Here is a 21,200-nt window from a genome sequence, read left to right on the forward strand (position 1 = left end):
CGTCGAGTGTTTTATATCAGTGTTAGTAACCGTTGGACAGTGGTCGGCGGCGTCAGTGGATTTATATTGCGGATAATTTTGATTGCTCCTAAATTCGGTACTTTGCTTTTAGTGATGCATAGATACTTATGACGATTATGGTGAGTTTTTCTTTATTATTTTACGAACAAAATCTATAAATATTATTATAGATACGTATAGCTACAAGTTTCTGTTTTTTATGATTAGTACACTGAATTAATTAAGATAAGAAGTACAGTACGGAATTAGAAGCAGGATATTTATTTTAGGTGGTCCTTTAGTACTAATACTACCAGACACGCGTGTTGTTTGTTTGTGTGCACGCTTTTCTATTTTTACTTTATTGCACGAAAATAATTAGGTATTTAAATTAAATATAATACAAGAAAGATACAGATTCTTTGTAGGGATCTCTTAAAGTCAACCTGTTTTTTCATTCACAAAAATATATTTTCCAATATCAATAGCGATTTAATCAATGACGTTAAAATACCATCCATTGTTATTATAGAGACTTGTTAATTTCAACCAAATGATAAGGTACAATTTTATAACCCCATTGTGTATTAAGTTGTATATATCACTACAATGTATACAAGTTAATTTGTCATACAAATTAAAAACCCCCAACTATCAATATTCATTTCGCTACAACTTATGAACGACTGAACCGATTTTTATCAAACATATCAAAGAAACACCGCATAAAAATTATCTATCAAATAAACAAAACGGCATTCAAATCACCCGTTAATGAGCTACGGTGAAACGTACACAGACAGACAGACACAATTAGCGGTCAAACTTATAACACACCCCTTAACTTTTTGCGTCGGGGTTTAAAAACAAAATCGCTGTCTGTCCCTATGTGTGCTATGTGAGATCTTTAATTTTTTTTTGTGGGATTTTTAAATAGAGTGATTCAAGAGGGTTAGGTGTTTTATTTATAATGTGTTTACCCGAGCAAAGCCGGGATGAGCCGCAGTCTAAAAGAAGTTGAATAATATGATACTATAGCTATTCTTAAATTAATAACTATTAAATTATTATTTAATCTTAAAGTGCATTTCTATAAAAAGATATGTCATACCTTACCTTTACTTAAATTCTTAAACGTTGGTAAATTAATACGAATAAAAACTATACACAGTTGCTAATCAGTTTAGATGTCTGATATTCCTAATCTGTGGAATTCATTTGGAATGCGGTGTAGTGCGTTGTCTCTTATCGATACTCAAACTCAAAACTATAGCAACTTTTAATATTAACAAAAAATTGTATAGGTAGTATGTTGTACATGTAATTAATTTTAATTGATGTACCTACTTATTTTCGTGCAATAAAGTTATCACTACTGTAGCGGTGACGGCCCAGTAGTTAAGACCTGGACGGTCCTATGATCGAAAGGTCTCAGGTTCGAATCCTACTCTGACACATGTATAGTAGTTTTCATCGACCACTACTTGCTTCCGGTGAAGGAAAATGTGAGGATACCTGCATATTGGTGGACAGTTTAGTTCACTAGTGTATATGCGACTATTTGCCACTAGATGGCTTTAGGCGACTTGGATAAAAATCTGACACCAGTGTTAACAATAACATACTCACTATGAATGATTACAAACAAATTTTGTATTTTTACTTCTGAAAATGTATGATTTAAATGGTATTAGCGTGTTCTTAGCCGTAAGGCATTACTGTGACCAAAATATTGGTTTTTTCGTTGCCATCTTTTGCCTGTTAATCAGTCAAAATATATCAGTAATCAGTCACTGGCAGTGACAATGTTATTTTATAACAATAAGATTTTATCATGGAATTAGTAGGTACTCCGTAAGTAGGTACTTACTAAATCTTACTACTCTTACTTACTAATGGATTTTACAAACACGGCTTGTGTTTTTAAATTTTCGAATTAATTTGTTACCGTTTTGGAATACTGAAAACAAATTGAAGATTGTCGGCATAAATTCGCTGATTAAAATGAAAGTTATATGAAAGTATGAAAGTCTTTATTATAATATGTTACACGGACATGCACGTTTTTATTTTAAATTTAATAAAGTGCGTATTTCAATTTTACTTTAAATTACTTTTAATTACTTACTACAAATAACACACGAAATTTCTTGAGACAATTGTTAGGGAAAATGTCTCTATTCTCGGTCTCTAGAACTAATTATTTTACTTCAAACAATAGTAAACCATCAAATAGCTGAACAGAAAACAATAATTTTCCAAACAACAATGGGTTACTCTGACGTTGACATAACAGGTGATAATGTCGCCACAAATGCCCAGACCCGTGTAACAATGCCGATTTGGCCAATTAATCATCATAAAAAATAAGTATGCCATTCTGCGCACCAATTACAATAGCAACTATAGGAACACAAGCTAAAATATTCAGTTTCTTTTCGTAGAATATTTAAAAATGTGTTCCTCCTCATGCTGATATGATCTATTTAATCAGAAAATTTGGAATTAAATCAAAAAAATATAAGACACGTGAAACCTGAAAATCGCTCTGTGTAATAATTCGAGCTGATTTGTCTGTGTACGGATCTCCTACAATTATAATTTTTAACTTATTGTAATTTACTATTTCCTGTGGCTTCGGCCGTACGTTTTTTGACATGAACAGAAACTTTATCGAGGACGAAATATAACCTGTATCCTTTTATGTGCTCCTCACATCTCGAGATTTCGCAAACATGTGCAAAACCAATCATCTCATTCGTACGTGAAATGTCCAGAATATTGAGTAGCTATAACTTGCAGAGGTAACTAACAAACTTTATGAGATGGCTCGGAAGGAAGTTGCATTGGATAGCTGGATTTCCTTTCGCAGGAGGACCAGGATTTCTCCAGCACCATGGGGTCGGTGACCCTGCAAGTGGGGGGCTTGGAGCTGCTAACCAGGTACTCCATGAACACGACCCGAGCCACCAGCGTGCTGTCATCGCTACACGAATTCAGGACGCAGGAGAACGAACAGACGGGCGGAAAGCAGTGGAATTGGAAGTATTTGAGGGTACGGAAATCATAATTCTGGTTATTCACTATCGGTTTGCTGTGCGGTAAAAAAAACTCAGAAACTACGCAATGCACTTTTATTATTACCTTGATGAATATAGTTATACCTAAAAGTAAGGATGATGAGTCCAACAAAAGTTAGACTTATCTATCATAAAGTTACTTCATATGATACTATCAGTTGTATTAGTAAAAACACTGTATCGCAGTCAGGTAGTAATCAGTTATTAGTAACAATCTCTAAACTAACTTGTTATACAAATTAACCGACTCTAATAATTACTCTGTGTCAGGTGACGCACAAAAGAGCGGGGTCCGCGAAAATTTGGCTGTAATTTTATGAACAGCGGCCTACATGATGTCAAACCTCTTTGTGAAACCTATTGTACTTAAGTACTGTTGCAAAATGTGCAACAAAGATTGATCCACATCATATAATTAAAACTTAATTTTAAATGATTGTCATATGAAATAAGCAAATGCTTAAACTTATAATCGTAAACAAGAGGAACACTGCAAGTAGCATTAATATTACGGACTAACAAATTAAGATAACAGGGCGAAATGCAAAAAAATTGTACATTTTAGAAAACTTTAACGTCTTAAGCTAGAAAAAAAAATATTTAGACATTTTATCTATATTTAAAAAGAATTTATAATTTTTATATACTAAAACAGGTAACAACCCATTATATAAATAAATGTATTTTTTGCATAAATACTAAAAAAGAAATAATTTATAATTCGAAGTAATTTTTTTTTCATACATTTGAAAATGTCCTATACAACCGTAATCAACTGATTGTGAAACGAGGAAAATAGATTACAAGCTATATTATACAGTAAATATTTTTTCTTTATGAAGAATATCATATATTTCGATATTTTATAGTAATATAATGAATTATTTTAGTAAAAACTAATTTAAATAATAGTTTTGGCGCCGTCTATAAAATCTTTCGTATTTGTTATTCATCTTTGTGAACACAAAAAAGAGCAGAAAATGAATTTTATTTCTTGCATCATTACAACCATAGACAACATCAGTAGGTCTTAAATGCTTTGCGTTATGGCCATTTTGTTCGTGTTCAGTTTAGCAACAATGTGCATCTCTTATAATTGTGCAGTGAAAAATCAACAAAAATTAGTTCATTTTGATGACTTCAGTTTCAAACACTTTGGTAAGTGATTTATGCTGTGTTTATGTATATATCATAAGGTTTGATAACGAATTATTTCGAAATGGTGACTGTTAGCTTAAAAACATTGTCATTTTGTTTTGGTAAATTTTTAGGTTATTTACACATCGTGTTTTGTTTCATATTTGTTTCGGATTTGTTACTTTTATTTGTGACGTAACAAACAAATTGTAACAAATATGAAGTAAAGACGTATTCACATTTGGAAAGTGAGGAATATAGGTTATATCCCGTGACTTCCTCTGTTTTTACAAAATGGCACTGTTATACCTTTATCAAAATCCCAAGTAGAATCCTCCGAGTTGTCATAAACTTAACTATTTCATGTATACTATGTAATATTAAATTAGTATTGTTTATTGAAATTATAATTTGCATTGCAGTGAACCCTCGACACAAAAAGAGGGGTGTATAAGTTTGACCGCTATGTATGTGTGTCTATCTATCTGTGGCACCCGCTGCGGGCAATAGCTAGTATTGAAAAGTTTCATACTGGTGCCAAATCTCTCCCTACAAAAGTGAGGATGAATAGTTTTCATTAGTTAACGGTTTTAGCCGGACACTCTTTTAACTAATCCTCCATTTAATAGCCCTCCTTTCTTCCGCACATTAAACAATTTGGATGGTTTCTCCGTACATATTGTTTTCAATTTTTCTAGCATAGACATTACACAGTGCTGTTACATTGAATGTAATGTTTCTTTGCTACTTTGGCGCTAGTTTAACAAAATGGTGGTATTTGTTTAATTTAAATTGTTTGTGAATGAAATTATATCTTCTGAGTTACGTCAACATTATACAGTTGCATGCAGCTCGAATTGGTTAACTGGCAAGAATCATGGGGTTAAATGTCACTACAATGGAAGAATTGTAGTTGCTTAATTTAGCTAAAGGCTATATTAACTTAAATATTTATAAAAATACAAGCTTTCGCCTGCAGCTTTGCCAGCGGTTTATGCATTTGAACATCTTTATACAGGCAGGCAGACAAACAAACAGATGCGGTTGGGGGACTTCATTTTATAATATATCAGGACGGATGAGTAATATGTATGACATATATGAAATGGTACTTAGTACAACTTGACTAAACAGTTTGTTTGTTGTAGAAAATGCCCTTATCACCAGCGGACAGACAACGTTTATACAGAGAACGTCTCAAAGAGAATCATCCAGATAAATACGAAGAAATGCAATGGCGAAATCGTGAGAGAGCGCGTTAACATTTCATTGTTGCCTAAAAGCCAACACGTGGTGGTCACGTGTCCCTCACCTCATCCCTTGGAATCTGTAGAAGATGGTGCGATTAGAGCGTGCGCGCCAGAAAAAATTGGTTTTGCGTGTTATCCTCGGGAGATAGACATATGCACTAATAACGCACTAATCACATAATCTCATACAGATTTCGAGCGATGTGACCACGACCACATATTTTGCCATTTATTAAAAATGTTGGCGATTAATGATAACATAATTCAAAATACTTATGAAGATAGGACGGTACTTTACAAAATATTTTAAAGACTGATTTACCAAAAAAAAATGTTTAATATACAAAACATTCATTGATATAGTATTTTATAATATATCAACGAACGTGTTGTTTATTAATTTTTTTTCAAAATTATTGATTAATTACTAAGAGAGTAGATAGAAGATTGTTATTATCGCTCTTTAAATTAAAAATACAAATCTAAGTTTTGTTTTATTTATTTACTTTCATTGCTAATCCTACGTACGAGATTAAGATTATATGGAGCTGCAGCCCGCGCGGGCCTCTCTGTAGTTGAGAGAGTATTCTAGCTATGGCCCGACTCACACTTGGCCGTTTTTGATTTTAAACTGACAATATGAACTAGGTTTTATAGTTCATCTTTGTTATTTTATTTGTTACAGCAACAAAAGTATTTTTTGTTTCTTATTTGTTATTTGTACATTTTTTTTGCATTTCGCCCAACAATAAACCCAAAATGTCCCTTAAATCGCGTGTTATCGCCAGTACATCAGTGACAAATAGGACCGCCGCAATCATACCGAATTTATCCGAAAACTCGTGAGCATAAATTTTCAAAATTCCCATTCAAAATTGCGGCACGCATTAGGATTCCCAAATGAGCCTAATACGCGTGGAACAATGTGGCAGTGTGGCTGCTGGCCGCCACGTGTCACTCGACGTGGCGATAATTCACAGGAAATCGAACGTACTGCGAAAGTCACATAAATTACACGCATTTACCATGTTTTCGTATCTCCACTCTGATTTGGTTGCGTAAATTGCGCGCGATGTCATTTTGGTCAGATTTTCTGGAATGGACACACGAAATATACCTTTCTCCTGGCAATTTCTAGCTTAAAATATTCAAGTAGAGTTTTAAAAAGTTACGGAGTTACGGAGTTTTAAAAAACCTTCACATTTATCTAATTGTGGAAGTTTTCAATCTTTCTTATTCCGTTTAATGTTATATCAGTTTTTTATTCTTTTTTAGCACCTTTCTCAGTGTAACCCTAAATAAAATTATCATGCTCTGTTTTGTGACTTAGGAAAAACCAAATTTACTTTGTTACAGGATCAATTTGATCAAAAAGATCTGGAAGGGCTGTATAGAAAATACGATGATAAATTAAGAGATACTTTAATTTATGTTTATATTACATTACTTGTGACGTTCTCAACAATTCATATAGTTACGGTTATAGTTTCTACATACGCAGAGGTAAGCTAATTAATCGGTTTACAAAATATGTTCATGTATTTTTTGTCATTGTATAATTTTTTTATGGATCTGAAAGAGAGGGCCCTTCATAATGATCTAATGTATTTGTTGCCGGATCTAATATAATCTATAAAAGTCATAACACTATTATCAACATCACAATGTAATTTGATTGTGAACTATTATTGATCTATGATTTCCATAGTCATTTTATTGGTTGATAATAGAGAGTTCTAAGGTCGTTAAAATATTTTTTTATATAGGGACTGTTTTATTTTCATGTTTTGTGTTTGTTTATGAGTATCTTTATTCCACTGTAATTCTTATTGATATACATTTTCTTTGTCTCACTAAAAAGTTTATTTTTTAGGAAGCACAATCGAATTCAACCTACATGTCTATGGGCATGTATCTTTTAAGGATATCGATACCGATACTCTCCGTTTGGAAGTGTTTTTACGACCCCATGAGAAAAAAGTGGTTTTGGATGCCCATGCTGATCACATTTGTTATTACCCTCGACCTCGTGTTTACAGGTGAGTTGCCAGGCTAAAAAATGTGGAAATAGATAAATAAGAATATAGTAAATGTTGAAAAAGTAGTTTTGTTCTTTTTGTATAATAACTGATTGATTTGTTACGTCGTGCTAGTTATATAAAAAAAGTTGTATAGTCTAGAAATTCATTTTGATATGTGCGAGGCATTTTTTATGATTTTCGTTTTTAAGGTTTTCAAAATATGTTCGTGCGTTTTCAGAAGCAAAGGTGTAAACCACACACAATAGTTTATTTAATTTTTTTATATTTGAGTTATTCCTTTGAATAAGTTTCTATTACAATATTTGGCATATCGACTACATAAATATTGGATGCACTTAGAACTTCCTTTGCAAATGATAAACTGATAAGGGGAATGAAGATAAGGGGAATACTACATCAATTATAAATGTTTGGTGGTAGTATATTTATACTAAAAATGCTAAGCCCTCCGGCATGATAGGGACCAACATTGTTTAAATGAGTTTCTTTCGGCATTTCTTCTCAGCAATGGTCGCCCGAAATGCTAGTACCTAAGAAAAAAAGAAAATATTTGCCAAACACCTCATGTGTTTGGCAAATATTTTCACAAATATACAAATTGATGTTAAAATGAATTAAACCTACACGTTATACCGAATATAGATATGCAAATATAAATGAATAAAGAGGAGCATACTTCCACTACAAATAACAAAAAAAAATACTAGCTCTAATTTCTATCCGAGTCTATCATTAAAGAAATCATTTAAAGTATAATATCATTTATCAGTTAGTAAAAACTTGAGGTGCTTTTTAAATAGATTTAAGTTTAAGTTTTTATATTGATTTGGAATTTTGTTGTAAATTTTCGATGCCATACATACACTATTACCTATACCTAGCTTTGTTCATAATATTTAATTTAGAATATGACTTGAAAAAGTGCTTGTGAAGGTCTAGTTTCCAAAAAAAAAAGAATAATAATATTTTTTAATCCAAAAAAGTATTAATAAATTAAAAATGTTCTTCCAGACGTAGCGGTTCCCATATACAGCTCTCTGGACGGCTTCGCACTCCGTCCAGCGTACGGCACGATGGCGCTACTGTCTATCTATATCTTCCTTCCGATGAGGAATAACTTCATGTGCTTACTTCTCGGCGTCCTGGTCAGCTTGGTCTACATCCTGATAACAGGGCTCTACACGTACGCGGGAGACCCTCAGATTGGGGTCGTGGTAAGGGTTAGAAACATTTTGTAAATTTCAATTTAAATGAATGCTAAATACTGTATTAGGTATTTATTTAATCATACAGCATGCATATAGGATGTCATTGGTAAGAATACGATCAGTATGCATTACTCATTGATGGGAGAGAGTGTCAAAGTCAAACATACGCGTCATCGTATTATCCGTCTATTAGTGGTCTGAATTTTCATTTCAAATCATTATCAGCCATTAAAAATTAGGCAACCAAAAAATCTCAGTTGTGGACTTACAAAATTTCCGTCAAATCATTCAATTTTGGCGTATTTCTCATCAACTTTAACCCGATTGCTAAAAGAGGTGTATACTCTAAAATAAGCTGCTCTAAGCTTCAATTTCCTCAATCTGCTAGTCACTGCTGGATACTTAACTGCTTTCTGCTACTACTTAATTGATAACTTTACGAATATGTTTTGCTAACAGTACTAAAGGTGATACATATAAAGAAAACAATTCTGGTTTTATTTATATTCGTTCATTATTAATTTGGGATGGATTACATACCAATTGATTGTCTAACGTAGATTGATAATGATATATTAAAAAAATACCTATTTTATTATTATTATTTTCCAATCAATCAATATTGCGATAATCTAAGTTTCCTTAAGTATGTGAATTCACAAAACATGTGTTCAAAGATTTCTTTGTTGCATGATAAGATAGGAATTTCTTTCTCGTATTGTAATATCTTAAATTAAATTCACTCAAATGAAATAATTTTATGGACAATTTATACAGCGGGGACTTATATTTAAATTGCGATTATACTACGAGTATACTAATTTAATCTCCAAAAATCATAAAAAAAATATCGCCGGCGAATAGACAATTTACACTAATGTATATAATAATTTTTATCATTTCCAAAATTCCAGTAAAACATATGAGATTTGCCTCAATCTTAGTACTTAATTAAGTTCTTATACTTTCAGATTTCCTCAGACATAATATACATGATAGGGGTCAACCTCATGGGCACTTACTTCCGACTGATGAATGAGATCGTGACACGAAGGTCCTTTTTGGACAGACGAGCTTGTGTCGAGAGCACTTTGAGATTAAAATTTGTAAGAGACCAAGAGGTAAGAAAGACCTTATCCTTACATATTATAAAAGAATCTCCCTGTCGACTCTTTCTATCTGTACGCGACAAGGGGACAGAGTATTTTTTATCTCTCATCTAGACTCATGTACCTACTACTGTACTTATGTTTGAAACTGAACCATGTTTCAGGAACGTCTCATGTTAAGTATATTACCAGAACATATAGTCTCCAGAGTGAGACAAGATATTAGGACGATTTACTTGAGGCTCCAATCTCATAATTTGACTCAGAGCATTAAGTCCTTCAAGTAAGTACATTTTTTATACCACTGATTTTGCTTGTAAAAACATGAAAATCATGTTGTAGGTAGTCTCTAGGGAATATCTTTTCATAATCAGTTCATTCTACAACCTACGCTATGTTATCATATGATCGAAGAATTTTCCACTTTCTGTTTTGTGTATTGAAGAACTAAAGAATATATATTCAAGATTTTATGAAAGCTGAGCTTCCGTTTTATGTTTAGCTTGACCGATAACTGCTAATATAGGTGACAAATCTATATGAAAAATAATATCTATGAGGACTTCCCCGCGCACTAATGGATTGAAAAATATTATCGTCCTAAGTTCAAGTCCTTCATTGAAGAGATTACTAAATCTGATATGAAATACGGAACACGTTGAAATGTGAATCGATGTAATCCGCAAAGTGATTCTTTCTCTTTTCTATCTTTCTCTTTCTGCACGAACATTATTCGCACGTTTATTCATGCATAATATTGTCATGAACATAGTTGCATACATATTGCCGTGAGTGTGACTGTGATTCAATATAAGATCTCCTAAAACTAAAGATATAAAAGTTATAACTTTTAAAATTCTTACCGGTTTTATAAATTATGAAGTTGTTGATAATCATGTCAACATTCATAGTAAATTTCGGCGGTTTCTCCATCTGTTGGTTGGCTGGAAGAAATTGCTGAGTTTTAAGTTTTATATAATAACAATTATGTTTTTCTGAGAATAATGCATGATACGATTTTTGGCCCTGTCCTTTGCACAGGTACCTACATAGATCGAACACGTAGAAGCTGTGAGACTTTTGTTTTAAAATGTTACGAGGCAAGATCCAATAATAATACCTAGTCATAATTTTATTTAAGATTATTTTTTTCAGTGAACGTTACGTCGAAGAGCATGACAACGTGAGTATACTCTACGCAGATGTGGTTAACTATACAATGATTTCCACCACACTCTCCCCGCTTCGAATGGTGGAGTTACTCAACGAACTGTTTGGGAGGTTCGATGAAGCTTCTGAGGTAATTTTTTCTTCGTTATATTTTTTAAACTTAAGCGTATGATGAGATCGTACCTTGTTACCTTTCTGAACTGTACTATCAGCAAAGTACCTTGTTTACACAGTGTGGGAAGCAAAATCATTGAGTGTAGTCAAAAGTATACATGTATTTATTAGCCTGTAGTGTTCATAAATATACTAAGTAATTATTAGGTACCAGATAAGTATTTGTATGATTGTAACAATACTAGACAAGCATTTGTGTATTATCAATTGCACTTTTCATGTGATTTCTCAATCAATACCTTAATCCCTTAAATCCACCTTCAGTGTTTATTACTGATAACATAGATAATGAGTACGAAGGCAAATAAAATTTTCTAGAATTTGTTTGTATGGTTCTAGTGAAAAAACTTAAAAATAGATGTAGGTCATACATTTGATTAGTAATTTAGCAGACACTCGACGAGACGAGACCAATGAACTATTAATTGCTATAGCAGTCTTACATTTGCCCGTGTGCAAACAAATTTATCAGTTTTTATATAAATGTATTTACAGGAACACGACGTATTAAGGATCAAATTCTTGGGAGATTGCTACTACTGCGTCAGCGGGATTCCCAAGCCTACAGTGCATCATGCCAAAAACTGTGTCGACTTGGGCTTGGAAATGATTTACATCATCAAGGACGTAAGGTACACTCACCTAATCAAATGTCTATATACATTTTCACAAACACCAAGAGTATTTTAAATTAGGCATAGAATGAGGAATCGTGTGAAAATAATCCATCGTGCTTATAGCACTTACGTTTAGAAAGATATGGAGAGGTGATCATAATCATTTCATTTTCCTGAACAGCTACTTTTATTTTAAATAATCGATAATTTATCGATTAATAATAAATATTATATTATTTATTTTTAGAGAAAAACGGTCATTGAACATAGACATGAGAATTGGAGTGCATTCTGGCAGAATATTGAGTGGTCTTATTGGAATAAGGAAATGGCAATACGATATCTGGTCAAAAGATGTCACTATAGCTAGCAAAATGGAATCTACAGGCCAAGCGGGGTAAGAATTAATCATAATTAATAAAGCATTGTATAAATGCGGTCTTCATTATGCCAATATATTTTCAATTTAACTATTGTTGAAGTGAACTCAACCAAAACAGCGTTAGATATGACTTCTCCTTTGACGTTTGGATCGAAGTTATTTTTCGTCCTTGTCGATCCACTGGTGATTTCTATGGCATCCAAATCGATGTAAGTAGACAAGAAAAATAAGAAAAATCATAGTAAATTATATTCGTAAATACGTCTAGTTATTTTTATAATAGTTTAATAAAACTTTTATTTCAGTAAAGTACACGTGACGAAGCAGACACTGGAGCAGTTACTGAACGTCGCCAGGGAATATATAATTGAACCTAATTTCGCTTCTCAGAGCGACGAATTTATAACAAAACACAAATTGGAGACCTTTCTCCTATCGAGACCTATGCGAGTAAGTACACGGGTTTTTGCTAAGTCCAAAACTGCAGGCGTTTATGATCACAGACAGGTACATTTAATATAATAAAGAAATAAGAGCAATAATATTATACAATACATGGCTATTTGTGGTCTATAACTATCTAGAAGTTTAGGATTACTACATCGATTTTTCTGCAATCTATAGTTCTGAATAGGGTGGGATTGTACCTAAATTCTGCTAACGAATATACCATTATCATAGGAACATATATGAATTCACATTCATAAAAACATCAAAGTGGAGATTTTGTATCATAAAGGTATTTAATAATTTTTCAGTCTCAAGAATACAAACCTTTTAGGAGAGCATCTGTTGGCTTGAACAAACTTTTGACCAAAACTTCTGCTAGAGTAAGTGCCTAATATTTTTTTCTATGATAAATTTTACAACGTTCAAGTAAAATTGTAATACTTCATTCTTTTCTCTAATTTCAGTAGCGATCGGAAAGGAGGAACTCGAATTTTCGACGCACCACGACGTTCATGGATGAGAATCTGGTGGAGTATCAGCAAATGCTGAAGGCGGCTGATGCTCAGATGACACGTGAGATAGAGGATATGACTAATGGAAAGTAAGATAATCTTAATAACGAATTAAGCAACTAAGTATAATCCCATTTAAGTATAAAACAAATAGTGACAGTTTATGCTCGAAACTAAATTCCATCGAAATCTGTTTTGCGGTTTGAGTTATATCCTTCCAAATACAAAAGTAATAGAATATCCCAATCTTTACTTTCAGGGACCAATACAAAAAAGAATCGAGACTCAACAGATTCACTTTGATGTACAAAGACTTCAAGATGGAGAAGGCCTTCCTGAGGCTGCCGGACCCACTGTTCAAGTATTATATCACGTGTTGTTTAATTATTTTACTTCTCTTGTTGTTGATCAATGGTCTCACTACTAATTGGTAAGTCTTTCATTCTACATATATACATACTTCATTTTATTTTAATGAGCATAAAAATATTTAAATCAGAATCTTATAGACACCATAATTCTCATAAAGCCATTTTTCGGTTTAATGTAGTTTATAAGTATTACTAACAAAATTCTTGATTACTTGTCAATAGACTCTTTCTACTCTTTCTCTCTCATTCTTTGTCAATTGATTCATTCATTTTGACTATGCATCGATATCCACATCGGCTTTAGGTGTAGAAAAATATGGTATTCTTTCTCTTTTAGGTACAGAGCCTTTAATGGGTACACATGGTTCTTATTCGCATTGTTTGTATTTATACTATTGGCTATGCAGCCGCTAACCTGGTTTCACTTCGTATGGACTGCATTCAGAGGTATAGAGGAACCAAGAAATCAGTTTCTGAGATACATATATGATGCGTCAATAAAAATAATAAAATCTGCAAAGTTGAGGACAGCAATGTATTTAATTATAAGTTTTGGACTATCTGCGACGTCTATAGTAAATGTTATTGGATGTTCGGAAGTTGAAGCAGACCCTATCACGGATACAGTATTATCAAACTGCGTATCTTCATGGGTAATCACAAGTTTTTATATGGAGATCGAAAATGTTACAATTAATACGTACGATGTTCATTTCAAACATATTAAAGTTCTATGATGAACGCGATCTCTTTTATTATCTTAATTCAATGCGATTTTGTTAACTTTTATGTCTTATTACAGCACGTCACTCAATGCTGGGGATTAGCATTGCTGCTAAATTTTCTTTTTAGCAGAGTGTTCTTTATCTTCAAGTGGATTGTAGCTGGTGGCATGACTGTCTTCTACTTGTGGGTTGTATGGGAAATCAAAACCTCTCTTTTTGCTTCCGATGTCACTTGGAATGTGGGTCTAGATCCGAGAGTGTCTCATACTTTATCTGTAGTATTTATAACAGTGACGTTATATTTTATCGATAGAACGACGGAATATAGGAATCGATTGGATCATTTGTGGCAAACTCAACTGAGTGAAGAACAACATGAGGCTGAAACTATGTTAAAAGTTAATAACATGTTGTTAGAAAATATATTGCCTGCTCATGTTGGTAAGTTCTGAATTCAATCGTATTCATTAGAAAATACTTTTATTTATTTCTGCTTTAGCGTTGCCAGACATCCAGATTTTTGCTGGACGTCCCGATTTTTAACTCCTTCATTTTCATTTTTTTTCTATTATGTACGTTTCACGAAGTAATTCCGCTTTTTACATTTCGAAATCCCGCTTTGCCCAAAAAAAGTCTGGTAGCGCTGTTCTCAATGTTGAATTTTATAACAGTTTGTTTATTTTAGTGCAAGTTTATTTGAACCTGAACAGGTCTCTAGATGAATTATATTATGAGAAATATGACAACGTAGCAGTAATGTTCGCTTCCTTGACTGACTACAAGCTGGGTATGGAGGACGATGCTGATCTGAGTGATAAAACTGTGGTAGGCATATTAGACAGCGTCATTTCAGACTTTGATCGAGTAAGTAAAACTACATTAGTCTTGTTAATATACATAAATAAGAAATTTAACTTTCTATTTCAGCATTAAATTCATCAGTATCCATTTCATCATAAAGCTTAAGTTTTGTATCATTTCAGTTATTAATGACAGGGACCTCAACATATAAAGTTGAGAAAATAAAGATGGCTGGATGGACCTATATGGCAGCTTGTGGCTTAGACCCAAACAGAAAGAATTCATTCGATTCAACGTCGACTAATTCCAAATTGGGACCAAATACAAATTACAATCGAGCGCTTGTGATGACAATGGTGGAGTTTGCTGCTGCAATGATGATGAAACTGCAGGATTTTAATAGAAGTTCGTTTCAGAATTTTGAGGGATTGAATTTGAGAATTGGTAAGTAATCTCATTTCCCTGTTTTTGTACTTCAACAGATTCTTAAAGAGAACCAAAGTATCTAAACTATATATTTCAAATAGATAACATTACCGCTAGTTTTGAAAACAAATTATATTGGATACTTTTTTAATCAGTGTAATTTTATATATTCTTTAAGGAATATCAAATGGAGAAGTAGCAGCCGGTGTAGTTGGATCATCAAAGCCACTTTATGATATATGGGGTCATGCTGTCAATATGGCTTCCAGAATGGATTCTACTGGAGAGACTGGTAAAATACAAGTAGGTTCCGAATGTAGTATCTTTTTATATGAAATATGTATCTTGACTCCTTTAAAAAAGTGTTCCAAACACGTTTCGAGGTTTATTTAAATAATATTTTCAGGTGACAGAAATCACCGCCATAATATTAGACGAATGTGGAATCTTCACTAGTTACAGAGGTGAGACATTTGTCAAAGGGGCTGGTTACATCAAAACATACTTCGTGCCATTAGATGAAAATTACAACCTAGTCAAAAAGAAGCGCTGCAGTGATTATTTTAAAAAAGAATATCTTCCATATTATACCGCTCGTGAGAATAATGATGGGGATGTGTCATCATCAGAATCAGAAACCTTCGAAACTCAGACACAGTATTCAGCACGTAACGGATTTTTAAGAGAAGCTGATTATAATTTTAGAGAAACTGCAACTCCTATTGATACAGTCTCTTCTATATGCTCTAATGAAATAAGACGTGATTCAACATACGCTGAAACTATTGAAACTCATTTATAAGACTGTCCTTCATATACCTAGTACAAATAAATTAACATTTCAGATCCTATTAACAATAGTTTTCATTGTAATAGACTAAAAAAACAGTAATGTAAATAAGTTACGTTTATAAGTTTAGTTTTAATACCAGTTAATTATAATGTTAAGTTTATAATATTTTGTGAAAGACATTCCGATATAAAAATAAATATAGAAACGAAAGATTAGGTTTTTTATTCAATTAAATTAATTAAGCCAGCTATAGCCAGCTTTTCATAAAGCATACAAGCTTCAGCTTGTAAAATACTGAAATATATATAGCAATTTTTTTTTTCACCGTTTATTTATGTCATAAAATATAAAAATGGTAGGCTATATTTTCTGAAGCTATACAAAATTATTAATAAAAAAATGAAAAATTCTTTTGATCGATATCCAAAGCTTGACAAATATAAAACATAATTTTTATTGTCGATCCATTGAAAGAATACACTACTTACTAATCTTAGTTCACGGAATAATTTCTTAGATCTAAAATTTGGTCACAATTAAACATTTTAACTTGCTAGCAATTATAAACTTATAACTCTGTTATTCATAAAAATAGTTGAGTCTCTTTCTGTCAATTTCAAATATTATAAAGTGCGTTAGTGACACAACATAATTTTGCTTAAAGTGTGCTTAACTTTTTTATTAATAACGGGATAAATCTTCAGTCCTAATTAACTCCCTATTCAAGATAAAGAAAGTTTGACAGGCGAATTCTTGATGAAACATCCGAATATCCTAAACGTGGTCTCTGCCGCATCACTACCATTTTCTTTATTGCATTCTTCCATCACCTTCTTAAGTCCTGCTCGTTTGTTGGCGTCGATATCCTTAGATAAAACCTCGGTAACCCTGTCGATTCTCACGTGTCCATTCTTCTTCGCATATCCCACTTTCGTGAAAGTGCAATTTATGAACTTATGTACTCTTTTGTCGTTGTTTTTGTCGTACATGTGCGGGTTGCCAAATTGGGGCAGTACCTCTGGATTCACGCCTGTCTCGGCCAAGCAATTCAAAGCGGTTTGGAGTATATTCGGTGGTATTCTGATAACATCCTGGAATAGATATGTAGTGTTAGTTAATGTAAGCAATAAACATGACTATAAATTTATGTGATGAGACAGCATTTTAGCGCAAGAAATCAAAAAGTTTCGGAGAAAAGACACGGCTATCACTATCCAGGGGTCTTGGGGATGTATCTATTTATTTATTTGAGAAGGTATTCATTTCAAAAATTTAGGTAATTATATAGACAAAAAATATGTTAAGTTAAACGGTAATTTACATACCTAAACAAATTGAAATATTATGCAAGTAAGTGACGAAGTAATTTCGAAATTACAAAAAGGTGACAAATTTTTGTGAACCATTGATTTTAGGCCAAGGTTAGACCATGTTTATTAAAATTTTCAGTCTAGCTAAAAAACTATTTGTACCTTATATATTTTAAAAAAAGAACAATGCATGATTACTATTGAAAAATAAATGCATTTTGTTTTTTGGCATTTTCAAATAATGGTTTACCTATAAATATTGGCATATAGATATTACTAATATACTATTAAATAAAGTAGTAGAAATTGGAGGATAATGTTTGAGTAATATGAAATTTATAAATTAAAATATAGTTACTTTCTACGTGTAAAATCACAAATAAAATAAAAAACTCACATAAATACCTTCTCTGCAGTAGCAACTCCCGCCAAAACACACATTAATAAAACTAAAACATACTTCATGTTCACAAAATACTAATAAAATAAAAAAACCTAGAACTAAGATGGTATCGTGAGACACTGCCAAGGCTCAAAAAAGCGAGTGAGCTAATGCTTAAGCCTATGATTCCATTTATACTCCGAGATGAAAACGTCACATGCATGGGAACGAATTGTTGATGTCAGACATATAAATTAATTCTAGTACTTTGCCACCTATCAAGCCTGTAGTCGGCATGTAATTTTGTTAAAAAAAACATGGAATCACGTACTTTGTTTTATGAAACCAGTTTGATCCTTCGCAACCGGAGTTGAGGAAAACACAATGTCCACTTTTAATAATTCTTCAAACACACTTTGAACTCATTACTTTTTATTATATTATTACATTGACATCTTAACAACAACTATAATTTTTTTATATTCACTTTTATGTTAGTGTAAATATAATATAAAAAAGCAAAAATAATTAAAGTCATTTTTCTGGCAAAAAGTAAAAATATATAGAAATAGAAAAAAGTCTTAGCTTGTCGCTCTATTTTTAAAAATATTAATACGGTATTTATTTCTTCCCTTGAATAAATTATAAATAAAGTGGAAGATACAAACTCAAAATATGCTGATTACTAAGGATGCTGTAAGAAATGTAGGACCTTGGGCTCCGAAGCTTAACGATTAAGGAAGTAACTAGGTCAACTCAGAGAGAGTGCGAGAAAATAAATAATAATCTAAATCTAAGTGTATAAATTAAGCTACCGAAAGTAGTATCTTCACAATTTACAGAAAAATATGGGATTTAGATCCACGAGAGTAACACTTAAACACTTCGAAAGCTGTTTCCGCTGCGTCTATGCCAGTTTTTTTCTTGCATCCATCTAAGAGAGTCTCCGCTTCGGCCTTATCAACTTCTTCAGGTAATTTGGCGAGAGCAGCATCCACATTTACTTTGCCATCCTGGTCCACAATGCCAGCTTTTTGGAAGAAACACAATGTGAATTTTTTTAACGCGTCATCGTCTCTGAAGTTCCCTTTTTTAGCGTCTTTTAATACGTCAGGTTTTACTCCGGTCTCTTTCATACATTGCATAATATATAGGTGCGCCTTGACTTTTTGAGTCGATGACAGTTGTACATTCTGAAATTGATAAACACTTTATAGATTATATATTGCTTTTTCTTGCTGTTTATGTCCCTCCTCCTTTAGTCGTATTCCTAATGGCTGAGGGTCATGGTCATTAAGTCGAATGAAGCACACATAACTACTTTCTTAGCAATATCAATGGAGTGGTTTGCCATTGCCTTCTCCATTTCACGCACTGGATAAATTATCGACTAGAGTGCAGATTATCTCACGATGTTTTCCTTCACCGCAAGCATGTTGTGGTCTATGAAAGCTACTACGATACATTAGTCGGATTGGTACACAAACTCACGTGTCACGAGTAGGATTCGAATCTAGGTTGTTCACAAGCAGTCAATTACAACACCACCGCTTCATTGAAATCCCACTGCTGGGCAAAAACCCTAATAATAATAATAAATACTTAAGTACATGTACATACATGAGCCTGGATGCCAGACACGGCCACAACAAGACACAAAAAATATATAAAATACATGTTGATCAGCTGAACTGAAGTAAATTGTTATAATATTGATCTAGCACGCAGCTCATTTATACAGACCTTTGAAGGATATCAAGACAGGAAACCACTTAGGAAGTGCCCTATTTGATGCTAATAAGTATTATTTAATTAGAAGTAAGGTAATATTAATAACATAGCAGCGTCGCAACGTTTGATGTTGACGCATAATGCGAAATTTTATTATCAGCTCTACTGTAAACGTACGAAAAGTATGCCACTGTTTTTTACATCTGTACCGCTTTTTAACACAACACTCAAAAAATATTAACGTGTTAAGTAAATTGGTATTGATGCAGTTGTTTTCTTTTTTCTGTTAAATCAGTGTTTTGCTCGAGAATACTCGAGTATTATTAAGCCGATTAAAAATCGGCTAGTATTGTGATTTATGCATCATAGATTTAATGCAAAATTAATATTTATAATTACTTATGTATTTAGGTAGAATAATCTATAGTAATCTCAATATAGATGCCAGTGACATAATTGCTCTGAATGCCCGTAGTTCTCAGTCCAGTTGGCCTTACTGTGTGTATGGCAAATGGTAGGTAAACAAGTATACTCATTGCACAGAAATAAACAGCTAAAGGGAAAATTTACAAGTAAGTAAAATGGACACATTTACATACCTACCTATCATAAAAGTTTAAGTATTGAACAAAAAATAAATAAGTTTATATAGAGCTAGCGAAGAAACCACATTTTTTGATTATTTTCTTTAATTCGAGGAGTTAACTAGGCATTTGGTTAAAGTTAGAAATTTTATCAACATTTTTATTTTTTAAATCTGCTGCTGGCCAATTTATATGAACCTAATAAAATCTCTTGAAATTTAAATGCTCTTATAACGTCGTATTTTCTTATGTAAAATGGTACAATATATTCGTGTGCGCAGATGTTATTAAAATATCAATAATTTATTAAATTATAATAATTTATCTAATGACGTAGACATTATTTCCGTATCTCAATTTCCCGCAATGTGATTGACGCAAGTATCACTTACTTCGTCTGTTCATACACTGGGATTAATTTTATTATTAAGAATTATCAAATTAGCACTTATAGTATAGAATTTTAGCAAGTACACTATAAAAGCACGGTTGTAGGTTGTTGATTCTGAAAATATTATATTTTTATCAATTGCTAGCTGTTGCCCGCAACTCCATACTCGTTTTAAAGCAGCCTTTGACACTCTCCTGCCATCCAACTATTTTCAAATTCTTGGTATAAGTGCCACTTTATCGAATACGTACCAAAATTTTACAGTTACAACTTTAAGAGTACTACCATTACCGTGGGATTGCCATATTCATATCAATCCATTGTTTTGTATATTCATATCAAATGTAAAAGATGTGTTTGCTTGTCTTTAACGTAAAAGACAAACAAACACATCTTTTACATTTCTAATAACGGCCAAATAAACTATTCTGTCCGTGTACTTCCATACTATCCATATCCATACTAATATTATGAAGAGAAAAAAAATGTATTTTTATTTGTATTTAGTTAACTCAAAAACTACTGGACTGATTTTGATGAAATTTGGTACAGAGA

General features: G+C 32.6%; 3 protein-coding genes and 1 long non-coding RNA gene across 5 annotated transcripts; 2 read left to right on the forward strand and 2 right to left on the reverse strand.

Annotated features, from left to right (window-relative positions):
• On the forward strand, positions 1–16,450 carry LOC128677259 (adenylate cyclase type 2-like). Of its 2 annotated transcripts, none has more exons than XM_053757974.1 (20): positions 1–140; positions 2,873–3,055; positions 6,824–6,970; positions 7,341–7,506; positions 8,521–8,729; positions 9,689–9,838; positions 9,991–10,109; positions 10,982–11,126; positions 11,666–11,802; positions 12,035–12,184; positions 12,475–12,619; positions 12,928–12,999; positions 13,087–13,220; positions 13,391–13,561; positions 13,840–14,155; positions 14,305–14,668; positions 14,913–15,091; positions 15,211–15,472; positions 15,633–15,757; positions 15,861–16,450. In XM_053757974.1, the coding sequence occupies exons 1-20, from the start codon at positions 129–131 to the stop codon at positions 16,254–16,256; spliced, it is 3,582 nt and encodes a 1,193-aa protein (XP_053613949.1). In that variant the 5' UTR covers positions 1–128; the 3' UTR covers positions 16,257–16,450. The 2 variants fall into 2 exon arrangements, with proteins under 2 accessions (XP_053613949.1, XP_053613956.1); XM_053757981.1 differs by having other exon boundaries at positions 8,521–8,723.
• Positions 3,705–5,470, forward strand: LOC135309903 (uncharacterized). Its single transcript, XR_010370161.1, has 2 exons — positions 3,705–4,238; positions 5,366–5,470. It is a non-coding gene; the product is annotated as an uncharacterized LOC135309903 (long non-coding RNA).
• LOC128677272 (uncharacterized) lies at positions 16,447–18,121 on the reverse strand. The gene is made up of 2 exons (XM_053757994.2): positions 17,963–18,121; positions 16,447–17,338 (listed from the first exon to the last, which is right to left on the reverse strand). Exons 1-2 carry the CDS (start codon positions 18,020–18,022, stop codon positions 16,970–16,972), a joined length of 429 nt encoding a protein of 142 aa, XP_053613969.1. The 5' UTR covers positions 18,023–18,121; the 3' UTR covers positions 16,447–16,969.
• Positions 18,122–18,354: 233 nt separating this feature from the next.
• Positions 18,355–19,687, reverse strand: LOC128677281 (general odorant-binding protein 83a-like). Its single transcript, XM_053758007.1, has 2 exons — positions 19,560–19,687; positions 18,355–19,132 (listed from the first exon to the last, which is right to left on the reverse strand). Exons 1-2 carry the CDS (start codon positions 19,614–19,616, stop codon positions 18,776–18,778), a joined length of 414 nt encoding a protein of 137 aa, XP_053613982.1. The 5' UTR covers positions 19,617–19,687; the 3' UTR covers positions 18,355–18,775.
• Positions 19,688–21,200: the final 1,513 nt, after the last annotated feature.

This window comes from Plodia interpunctella, chromosome 2, assembly GCF_027563975.2.
Source record: "Plodia interpunctella isolate USDA-ARS_2022_Savannah chromosome 2, ilPloInte3.2, whole genome shotgun sequence".
Classification (NCBI taxonomy): domain Eukaryota; kingdom Metazoa; phylum Arthropoda; class Insecta; order Lepidoptera; family Pyralidae; genus Plodia; species Plodia interpunctella.